We start from the raw sequence: 12,268 nt of genomic DNA, 5'->3' as shown, positions 1-12,268 counted from the left end.
ACGAATTATAATTAGAAAAAAATGTCCAAAATTTGTAAAGTCCAAACTGTCAAACCAATCGCATCCATCCACCAACTTACACAACTTGCTCAATCAGCATCCACCAAATCAACAGATAGATGCAAATTGATTTTTTTCAATCCACCTAATTTTAGACGGATGGAGATTAGAATGCCACCCAGCTCAACCCGATTAGTGATCACCCCTAATTTTTAGAGATAGTAATTTGGTCGTTTCTCCATTATTTTTCTTGGGTTTTGAATATGTTTTTTTTAGATAATTTTTCTAGATGTATAATATTACTAATAAATTAGTGATTGTTTTTCTTTCTTTTCCTCGGAACAAAATTTGTCTATATAACCCAACAACACCGCCATTAGCAAATTCTTCCAAGACAAACAACACACACTTGGCAGGGTAGTTGGGATTGGGTTTCAGAGTATCAAATATTAGCCATTAAATTAATTAATTAAGATGGCAATTTTCCAAGGAATTCTGTTGCTCATAATCCTATTATTAGTACCAATGGCTGCAGCAGCTACAGTAGTTGGACTCGGAGGAGGAGCAGAAAAACAACATGCTGAGTGCCTACCAACAAGTTGCAGCAAACATCACAGCCCTAAAATCCGATTCCCTTTTCGGCTCAGAGGGCATCACCCCAAAAACTGTGGGTATCCTGGCTTTGATCTTTCTTGCACTCCTCATAGCGAATACCCTGTCCTCGAGCTTCCATTTTCTGTCAATGTTCTTGTTAAGAATATTGACTACACATCTCAGACCATATATATATCTGACCCCCATGGATGCTTCCCACGACAGCTTCCAAACCTCAACTTATCTGCCTCTCCCTTCCAATTATTATCAAATTACGACTACTACAGCGACCTTAGCTTCATCAATTGTTCCCAGACACAGGATCAAATTTGGATTTATCGGTATCGGTATCAGATTGCTTGCCTTAGTGACCAGAGTCACCAGGTTTATGCCATTGATTCTATGTCGTTGCCGGATATTTCTTGCACAAAGATGTATAACATGTCACTTCCATCTGAAATTTTTGGTTATAGTTATGGCCCCATCACATTTGATCATCTTCGACTGAATTGGAGTAAACCGGAATGTGGGAAATGTGAAGCAAGAGGCAAGAATTGTAGATTCAAGAATAACAACAGCAGCAGTACCAGCAAAAGCCAATTATTATTCAATGGATCAACTGAATGCTTTGACAAACCATCTATGGGTACACCACTACTCTAGCTAGTTTCCACCTTCTTACTTCAAGTTACGATTATTATATTTTGTTTACCATCTTGTCTCATCTGCAATTATTGCGTTGGCTTTACACTAATGATGTTGTCTTCCACCACAATTTTGAATTGAAATTCGGGCCGAGGTTCTCTCCAGTTTGGATCTGGAAATCCAATCCGAGTTTCGGATGTGCACAACGTCGGTAATTTTACAAATCAGTGGTTTAGATTTTGTTTACCTATTTAAAACTCAATAGTATATCCAAATAAAAAAATTTAATCCAACACCCTCGTGCTACAAGATCATTTTAGCTTCAATGCCCTTGTTTTATTTTGTTTTGATCTATTGAATTACCTAGTCTTGTTGATTGTGCGAGGATGATAAAGTCTTGCCATATAGATTAGGTTGTGTTGTTTTTTGGTAGAAGTTGTGCACCCAATGGAGCATGTTTTGAGGTCCCAACTTGTTTTAAGCCTATGTTAATTGCTGATATAGTTGGACTAGTATACGAGAAGGTTTAACCCTATTTGGATATTTGATTGTATCATGTCAGTTTCTTTTACTTAGTTTATTATGAATCTACGGTAAATTTTTTTAATTATATATATATATATATGAAATTTAAGAAATCTTCAAACTTTTCAAACTTTTACAGGTGCATTGACGAAACTAAAAATTGCAGGTGAAGTGGTCTATCCTCTCATAATTTCAATTGTCAACGAGGAGGTAGAAATTTACTAACATGGTCTATGACTACAGGGGCAGTCCTAGGTCCAACTTTTCTTCTTGTAGTTGTCATTGCAATATATCATGTCTACAGATCAAACAAAATGAAGAAAGCAGATCAAGTAAAGATTGACAAATTTTTGGAGGATTACAAAGCTCTCAAGCCTGCAAGATATTCCTATGCAGATATCAAAAAAATAACAAATCAATTTCAGGACAAAGTTGGCCAAGGAGGTTACGGAATAGTGTACAAGGGCAAACTTTCCAATGATGTTCATGTCGCGGTCAAGATCCTCAACAATGTGAAAGGAAATGGGGATGAGTTCATCAATGAAGTGCAAACAATGGGTAGAATCCACCATATCAATGTGGTTCGCTTGGTGGGATATTGTGCCGATGGATTCAGAAGAGCTCTTCTTTATGAGTTCTTACTAAACAATTCGCTTGAAAAGTTTATATCCACTGATAAAGAGAAGAATTCACTTGGTTGGGAGAAGTTGCATGACATTGCTCTTGGCATAGCTAAAGGAATTGAATATCTTCACCTAGGGTGTGATCAACGAATCCTGCACTTCGATATTAAGCCTCACAATGTCTTGTTAGATAATAAGTTTACCCCGAAGATCTCTGATTTTGGTCTAGCAAAATTGTGTTCAAAGGAACAAAGTGCAGTTTCCATGACTACTGCTAGAGGGACTGTGGGTTACATTGCACCCGAAGTGTTCTCTAGGAACTTTGGGAACGTGTCATACAAATCAGATGTTTATAGTTTTGGGATGTTGTTGCTAGATATGGTTGGAGGGAGGCAAAATACGGTAGCACAAAACACGAGCGAGTGTTATTTTCCGGAATGGATATACAAACGTTTGGATCAAGGAGAAGATCTAGGAATACAAATTGAGGTAGACGGGGATGCGAAAATTATAAGGAAACTAACAATTGTGGGACTTTGGTGCATACAATGGTACCCAGTGGATCGACCATCGATGAAAGTTGTGGTACAAATGTTGGAAGGAGATGGAGACACTCTAACAGTCCCCCACAGTCCATTTGCCTCCACAAATCCAATGCCAACGAGGGGAACAACGGGTGGGAGAACTTTTAATAGTGAGCTAGAAGTAATTTCTGAATCTGAATAAGAGAGTGAATTAGTAATATTTTTCTAAGAAGTTGTTGACTATATAATAGGAATTAATCTTATTGTTCTCACCAATGAGTGTATAATTAATTGTTTATCAATGTATTACTATAGCCTTTCAATACTAAATCTTGTGCATTGCCTTTGTATTAATAGTTATCTTACAAATGGTATCAAAAAGATTTATGTTTTCGTATCAAAGTAGTATCAGAATGCATATCACCAATGGCCAATCTCCAGTAAATCTAGAGAATGATTCAATCGCGAGCTCATCAAGGAAGGCAATGATGATGGGTTTGAAGTCTCCAATTTCAACCCTCATCAACAATCAAAATCAAAGAAAAAAAGTCCTATATTTCAACAGAACGCTAAATATCTGATTAAATAAAAAATTCTTCGAAATCAGAGCACCGATCAGTCTCTTTGTTCACATCAAATTCGTCATCTTAATCATCATCATCGTCTTCATCTTCCTTTTGAATCTTCGTTTTGATTTCTGATTGCTTTTCTTGATCTTCTTGTTGAATTAATTGGAAATATTTATTAAAAATAAACACTTGCATATATCCTATTAATTAGACTTATTTACTCATTAATTTTTAATTTTTTTATTATTTTATTTATATATTAACTCTTGTTTTAATAATAAGAAAATTTTGATTTTTTTTTTTATATATATTCCGTGTTTGTAAACTGATTTTTTAATACTAATAAATTTTAAATACCGTTGAGATATTGACTTTCATTTGTGAGTTTTGATTTATTTTTATTTTATTAGTTTCTGTTGACATATGACATGAAAGGTAATTAGTTGAAGGGCGCTGATTGAGGGCCCGAGGCTTCGGGGCTCGAATGCCCCGAAATGCCATTTTAGGTAAAAAAAAAAAAAAAAAAAAAAGGAAAAAAGAAAGAAAAAAAAAAACAGTTTCCAAAAATGGAAATTAGGGGTATTAGGGCCAACTTTTTTAGGGCCACCAATCATTTTCCTTAGTTGAATTATATTTTGGATAATTTACACTTATGACCCTTACACTTGTACCAAATCCTTCCTTCAGGCTGTCAATCGTAATAGTTAATTTTACTTTCACCAAAATCTCATTTTAGTCAATCCTAACAGAAAATCCCTAATACTATAAATCAAATTTCATCTATCTATTGTTAATAGAGCTAACGAAAATTAAAAGTAGAGGGACTAAAACGAGATTTTGGTAAAAGTGTAATGATTAAAATGAGATTTTAGTAAAAATATAAGGGCTCTAATAAAAATGTCAGATATGTTTCAAATGACAAATTCCATCAACTTTGTGCGATAACTTTCAAAAAATTTCTATGCTATATATTTTTGGCTAAAAGGATAAATTATAATTATAGTCCTAAAAGTTTAATACATTTTTATTTAAATTCTTAAAGTTTCAATTTTGTTAATTAAAGTTCCTAAAGTATTAAATTCGAATCAATTTAGTCCATAAGAAAATATTAAAATAGAACATAAGCTTAAATGATAGATAAAATTATGACCCAGATTTTAATTTATTATTAACTTAATTATCCTCTACATGTATGGTTTTATAATTGGTATATTTCTTTCAGGCTGATTAATTCTAATTACTTATATAGGTCTTCTATTTCTATTCTAATATGCAATTATCCATTTTATCTTATTTTTCGACTATTTCTAATATTATTTTATATTTCATTTCATTATATTTGTCTTATACTGCCATTATTTATAATTCATCTAAATTATAACGATAAACTACCAATAGGTCCTAATAGTTTGACTTAATTTCCATCAAGTCTTATTAAAAATAAGTCCCAGTAAAATTGTCACTAAAAATAATTTTTTGTAATGATTTTTTGCATGTCATAATTTTTATAAATTGTCGCTAAAATTTACCATTAGTGACATTTTTCTATGATAAATTTTTCAAACTGTCGTTGAAAGTTAAAAATTAATAACTATTTTTGCAACGATTTTTTTAAACTATCGCTAAAACTTATAATCAGTAATATTTTTTGTGACAATTTTCAAACCGTCACTGAAAATTAACAATTAGTGACTTTTTTTAATAGAGTTTGATGAAAAATATCATTAATTATCATAAGATCTATTAGACAAATAAGACTAATTATTAGGACCTACACGTAAGTCCCTCAAATTATAATTACTTAGATCAATTTTTTTTTTTATTTTTTCTGGTGGTATTAATTCAAAACATTCCCTTGGAGAGTCCCTTGCAAGGATAAGGATAAGGATAAGGATAATTATCTGTATTATTTTCTACAAGAGCTAACTATTTACTTTTATCTAATAATAAATGTCAAACTTAATGTATAATTTCTAATTGAATTTTTTTAAGATTTTCGTTAAATTCTTTTAATTTCCGGATGATAGGAGTATTTTGTTCAATAATTATTTGTAGTGCGATACTATTATTTAAATTATTTTATTAAACTTCTTTAATGTATCTAATGCTCGTATATTAATATGACAAAATTAAGAAATTAATCTCTGATATCAATTCTAAAACACAAGTGCAAAAGATAATTAAGTTAGCCTTCGTTTGGGAAGTGGGTTGGCTTTTTGGCTTTTTTGGCTATTTTAGTTTGGGCTAAAAAACTTGGTCTGGAAAGAGCTTTTTGGCTTTTTTGCCTTTTTGACTTTTTGGTGATGTTTCTTACTATTCAATTACCAAACTGCCCCTTATGTTCAACTTGTACCTGTGGCAATGAAAGTGGTCCTCCACATCAGCCTCCGTGGAGGACCGAATTTGGATAATTTTTTTTTAATTTTAAATAATGTTAATATTAAATAATGTTAATATTGGATAATTTAAATAATGTTCAATTTAAATAATTTAAAATATTAATATTTTCAATTTGAAAACAACTCTACATTCAAATCGTAACTAAACACATAAAATATTTATTATATTGTCCTGCGTATTTTTTTTATTTAATTTTAATTTATTTTTAAATATTTAATATAATTTTTATTTTTATTCAAATTTTAATTTTAATTTTACTTTTAATTTTAATTTTATTTTAAATATTTAAATAATGTAAATAATCTAAAAAATTGAATAAGTAACAAATTTAAAATAAATAATCAAAAAATTATTTTAACAAAAAAATTAAAAAATTTTAAATACATAATTAAGAAATTATTTTGAAAACTCATAACCAAACACATAATTCGAAACTCCATACTACTTTCATAACTCTACACTCAAATTATAACCAAATACATAACAAAAAAATTAAAATATTTAAAAATATTTTTATAAAATAGAGTTTGAATTTTATTATAAATTTAATTTTAATTTTATTTTTAATATTTAAATAATGTAAATAATCAAAAAAATTTAATGCGCAAAAATTTAAATTAAATATTCAAAAAGTATGTAAATCGTAAAAATTTAATCAATTTAAATAATAAAAAAATTATTTTAACAACAAAATTTAAATAAATTAAATATTTAAAAAATTTAAATAATTTAAAATGTTAATATTTTAAATTTAAAAACAACTCTACACTCAAGTTGTAACCAAACACATAAAAAGAAACTCTATTAATAAATTATTGAGGTAACTCATAATGAAACACATAACTCGAAATTTAAATAATTTAAAATATTAATATTTTAAATTTAAAAATAACTCTACACTCAAGTTGTAACCAAACACATAAAATGAAACTCAATTAATAAATTATTGAGGTAACTCATAACCAAACACATAACTCGAAATTCCATACTACTTTCACAACTCTACACTCAAATCATAACCAAATACATAACAAAAAAAAAAATTATTTAAAAATATTTTTATCAAATATAGTTTAAATTTATTTTCATAAAATATTTTAACAAAAAACAAAAAAATGTTTTTATTTTTTTTTTTCAACTTTCTTTGTCTTTCCTGGTAAAAAGCCTGATTTGATTTTTTTTTTTTTTTATACTTTCTGTGGGCTGACGCCGCCCCTCTTTCATGTGGGGTAGTATGGCAAATTAACTTGTCAAATTGTTGCAGCCATGCTCCCAACTTTCTTTTGTCCGTTTGTGGCTAAATTAGCCACTTTTGTCATTTAGTGGCTAATTTAGCCCAAACCCAACTTCCCAAACGCAGCTTTAATAATAAATTAAAGGGATATTTATCAATAAATACCATCTCACAAACAAGTACTCCAATTACTCTCAAGTTTTTTCTATTGATCTGTTAAGTCCTATTAGTGGAGAGTTTCTTTCCGTATGGTCTTATTTTTTATTTTGGTAGTATTTTGGTAGACAACTATACATTTTTATTAATGTGACAGGTATGATGTGATACTTTAATGTGGCAGGTATTAATGTGACACTCTAAAAAAATAAAAATTTCTTAGTGTACTTTTTCTAAATATGACAACATGACCGGTATGATGTGACATTCCAAAACTTTACTCCAAAAAAAATAAAAATTTCTTAGTATACTTTTTCCAAACATGACAACGTGGTGGGTATGATGTGGCACTCTAAAAAAAATTAAAAACTCCTTAGTGTACTTTTCTCAAACATGACAACGTAGCGGGTATGATGTGACATTCTAAAAAAAATTAAAAACTCCTTAGTGTACTTTTTCCAAATGTGACAACGTGGCAGGTATGATGTGACATTCTAAAAAACTTAAAAACTCTCTAATATACTTTTTACAAATGTGACACTTTAACGTGGCGGGTATAATGTAAAACTAAAAAACTTTTTAATGTACTTTTTTCAAATGTGACACTCCAATGTAGCGGGCAAATGAGTCATTAAACATCCAAAAAGACCAAATGGACCACTAGAAAAAAATCGGAAGTGATTGAGGGCCCAAAATTTCGGGGCTCGAATGCCCCGAAATTCTGTTTCAGGTAAAAAAAAAAAAAAAAAAGGAAAAAAGAAAGAAAAAAAAAACAGTTTCCAAAATTGGAAATTAGGGATATTAGGGGCAACTTTTTTAGGGCCACCAATCATTTTCTGAAAAAAATATAGGAATATATGGATTACAAGTCCAACATATAGGACTTATTGATCAATCTCCCTAAATTAAATTGTGGCCTTATAATAATTTTATATAAACTTTGGGCATATATTTCATTTTTATATTATCTGTAAGTCTAAATTAATTTGAATTTAATACTTAAACAACTTAATTGACAAAATTAAAATTTTAAGAATTGAAATGAAAAAAAAAATGTTAAACTTTAAGGACTACAATTAAAATTTATGCTTTTTAATGATATGAAAAAGAACATATTTAGTCCCTAAAATATGTGTTGTTTTTCACTTTAATCCCTTAAGTTTCAATTTTGTGATTTTGATCATCAAAGTTATCAAATTTCAGTCAATTCAATTTAATCCGTAGTTCAAATTATCAACTCTGTCTCTCTTTTTTACCATTGCCACTAGCTGCTGCCGGCACCATTGTCGTCAACCATTCATCCATTGACTTTCTGACAACCATGATTGCAAAAATAAAAAATCAAAATCCAATCAGAAGAATCATAACACAAAGCCAAGAACCCAAAATCCAAGTAGAAATTACCAAATTGATGAATTGACTTGCCAAGGAGGAAGAAGATACAAACAGAGCGGTAAAAATATGATGATTTCATGGGTGACATTGGCAGTCTGAATCAAATAAAGCTCATATGAATAGAAGAACAGTAGAACTCAAGGCACAACAATTGAAAATGAGAAACCCTTTCAGCAAAAAAAAAAAAAGTGTCCAGAAAATTATCTAGATTTGCAGATCAATGGTGCCTGTTTGGACTACAAAATAAATAAATCTGGACCGTTAATTACAGAGTTTCGGAGAAAATTCAGATTTTTTTTTTCTTCTTTCTAAAACAGCAGAATTGCTCATAAAAATCCCGTCTGATAGCTTATTCAACCGGCAGTAGCACAGTGATCTGAGGTTTGTTAGGAATTTACAAACAATCCATTTGGACCGTGTACTCTTCATCTTTAAAACTCAACAATGAACTACTTCAAATTATTCACCCCAATACTCATAACCATCGAAAATACTACAAACTTAAAAATGATAAACTTGTCACCCCAAGGTTCAACATGGTTTAATTTGTGGTCTCCACCCAACACAATAATCATAAAAAAAATTAGAGTCAACCAACCAATAGAACAGAGTTGCCACACATTAAACAGGTGACACATTTACCAATGTAACAAGAGTATGGTAACTATTAACTAAATATTTGATTAGAAAAATTACACTTATATCCTGTGATAATTATTCAAATTACAGTTAGAATTCATTATTGTGATTCCGATTGTTTCAAAGTAAACAATTTGTTCCTTACATTTTATGTTTAGTTGAATGACCAAATTGAAATTATGCTTAAAGTATATGAACAAATAGTTCAAATTAAAATAATATAAATCAAAATGAAATTTGAATCAAATTGTATACGTAAAATGTATAAATCACCACAAGAAAATTTCACTATGTGCCAAATCACAACAAAGCAAAGTGAAATTTTCCTTTTGTTGGGGGTCCGGGTCCAAGTTTTCTCACTTAGCCAATACTCCACCACCACCACAAACTAACACTTGCAGACTACTTAAAATTCTGTTTCTGACAGTTCCATAGCAAGATGGCCATTTTCCAAATCATCTTCTTGTTCTTCTTGCTCATAGGACTAATGGCTGCAGTAGGAGAACAAGATGATGACTGCATGCCAACAAGTTGCAGGAAATATCACCGCCCTGAACATGAACGAGAAGAAGAATTACCCATAATGTTATGATAAGTTATTTTCTTATAAGGCACAAGTCCTAATTTATGAACTTATGCTTCATTAAGTCTTAACTAAGATATTATGGACCTTCAAGTCCTATAAAATTTTTAATAGTCAGAATAACCCTTAAATTGAAAAAACTTAAAAAAAAAAAAAAAAATATTTATGTGAAAAAGAAAACTAATTTTTTTTTTGAAAAAATTGAAAAAACTGAATTATTTTTTGTGCGCAACTGAAAATTTTGTGTCTATAAAGGACCATGATGATGGAACATTGATGTGGAAAATTGAAAAAAAAAATTAAAACTAAAAAATCTGATAATGTTCTCAGTTTTAAAATTGGAAAAAACTCTTAGGGCATATTTGATTGGGTGGATTAGAGCATGGAATTTGGGATTATTAATCCGTGGACCCAATTATCCCATGTTTGTTTTAACATTTTGGTTTAGGATTATTAATTCAATGGATAATTAATCCAACAAATTTGTAGGATTATTAGTAATGGGGTAGGGGTGGGATTATTAACCCAATGGATATTAATCCAATTGGATAGTGAATACCACACTAATTTAATAGGATTATTAATACTTCACTATTAATTTTGTGAATCAAACATGGCCTTAATGTTCTCGGTTTTATTGAATAATTGAATTAAACCAATAAGTAGAAAGCAAAAACATTTAATCTCATATTCTGTTTTTTTAGTGAAACAATTATTTGAAACATTAATATGCAAAATTGATAATGTGCTTAGTGTTAATTTTTAAGTAATTAACTCTTTTCTTATCTTATTTTATTTATAATTTTTATTTTTTTGCTAACCGAAATGTCCAACTTAATTTACCTGCATCTTAACTAATTTTGGACGGCCAATCCTACTGTCCACCTGCGGGGCCATATTTAAAGCCAAAACAAATGCCTTATATGGACTAGACTAAAAAAAATGTACTCCAAGTTAAACGCACTAGGCCGATCCCTTAATGTATCACCATAATATTAGTAGAAATCATATTTATTATGTGATGTACACAAAATTAATAAAAATCATAAATGGTATAACCTCTCCAATACTATAATGTTAAAATGGATAGTCACAGTTAAATTTTGATATTATTATAGTATCAAAATGTTAAATTTTAGTAATGTGACTTCATTGGTGTAATAGCTATTTCTTTTATTTAAAAAAAAAAAAGTCAAATTAAAATGCCATTAGTAAGTTTCGTTGTGAATGAGAAACATATGTCAAAATTTGGCATTTAGGTAGAAGACCACTTTATCACCAAAAAAAAATAAAGAGAAAATAGAAGAAAATAAAGAGAGAAAAGTCAATGAAATAACCATCTGACTGCAAATGCAATAATTAAGACGATTATAAACACTCTACGATCAATTTCACATTTTGTGTGTGATCAATCCATTATTGATTCAATCAATGGAGAAGTCTATTTTGTTCAAGCTACGTGAACTAGTACCAAACATTGGGAATTATCCCGGAAAGAGTTAGGAACATAAACAAGGAGTAAGAACCACTTAAATGGAGGAATTGATTGTATTTTGTCCATTGTTCCCCACTCTGATGATACTCTTCTAAACAACTTGAGAAGACTAAACCATAACACCAGCATGTGTTTCGTGGATGCACACCTCCTTCAGTCAATTTCACATTTTGTGTGGGATCAATATCCATTATTGATTTAATCAATGGAGAAATCTATTTTGTTCAAGCTACGTGAACAACCAGACATTGGGAATTATCTTAGAAAGAGTTAGGAACATGAACAAGGAGAGCGGACTGGATTAGCATTCCCATGACTAATAGTCCTAGGACTACAAATCCGTTGGATTATGTATCCTATCTTAACTAAAAGTCAAGTTTAAAATAATTAGTCCCTATTTCAATTGTTTAATCAAACATCGGATTAATAATTTTATTGGACTATTAGTCCAATCCCAACCTTATGTCCACCCAAACAAACGTGGCCTGATTGTATTTTGTCCTTTGTTTCCCGCTCTGATTGAGACTCTTTTAGACAAGTCAAAGAAGACTTGAGAAGAGTAATCCTTATCACCGGCATGTGTTTCATGGATGCACACCTCCTTCTCAAGTTGTACAAACAATATTTCAATTGGATGGTGTTGTTTTGACTCATGCAACTCACTGTGAGTTTCGTTTCGTTGATTTAAAATTTTAATTTTATAAGAATTTTTTTTTTTTGTGTATATTGTCTATAGAAAAAAAATTAAGTTAATCTAATAATAAAAGCTTTTTCATTTTATCACTTTTCTCTTCAAAAAAATTAGAAAAGTGTATTTATAAAAATAAATTATCTTTTTCTTTTTTTTTTTTTTTTTGAGATAAACACAAATAATAATAATAATAAA

The 12,268-nt window shown here is 29.8% G+C and overlaps 1 protein-coding gene across 1 annotated transcript; it reads left to right on the top strand.

Moving 5' to 3' along the window:
* The first annotated feature begins 350 nt into the window (after positions 1-350).
* On the top strand, positions 351-3,263 carry LOC114297533 (rust resistance kinase Lr10). Its single transcript, XM_028241964.2, has 3 exons — positions 351-1,240; positions 1,904-1,930; positions 2,008-3,263. The coding sequence occupies exons 1-3, from the start codon at positions 475-477 to the stop codon at positions 3,111-3,113; spliced, it is 1,899 nt and encodes a 632-aa protein (XP_028097765.2). The 5' UTR covers positions 351-474; the 3' UTR covers positions 3,114-3,263.
* The last annotated feature ends 9,005 nt before the right edge of the window (positions 3,264-12,268 follow it).

Source organism: Camellia sinensis, chromosome 8, assembly GCF_055761805.1.
Source record: "Camellia sinensis isolate YWXY chromosome 8, ASM5576180v1, whole genome shotgun sequence".
Taxonomy (NCBI): Eukaryota; Viridiplantae; Streptophyta; class Magnoliopsida; order Ericales; family Theaceae; genus Camellia; species Camellia sinensis.
The sequence above is the reverse complement of the archived record's forward strand: the minus strand, read 5'-3'. Positions and strand labels throughout refer to the sequence as shown.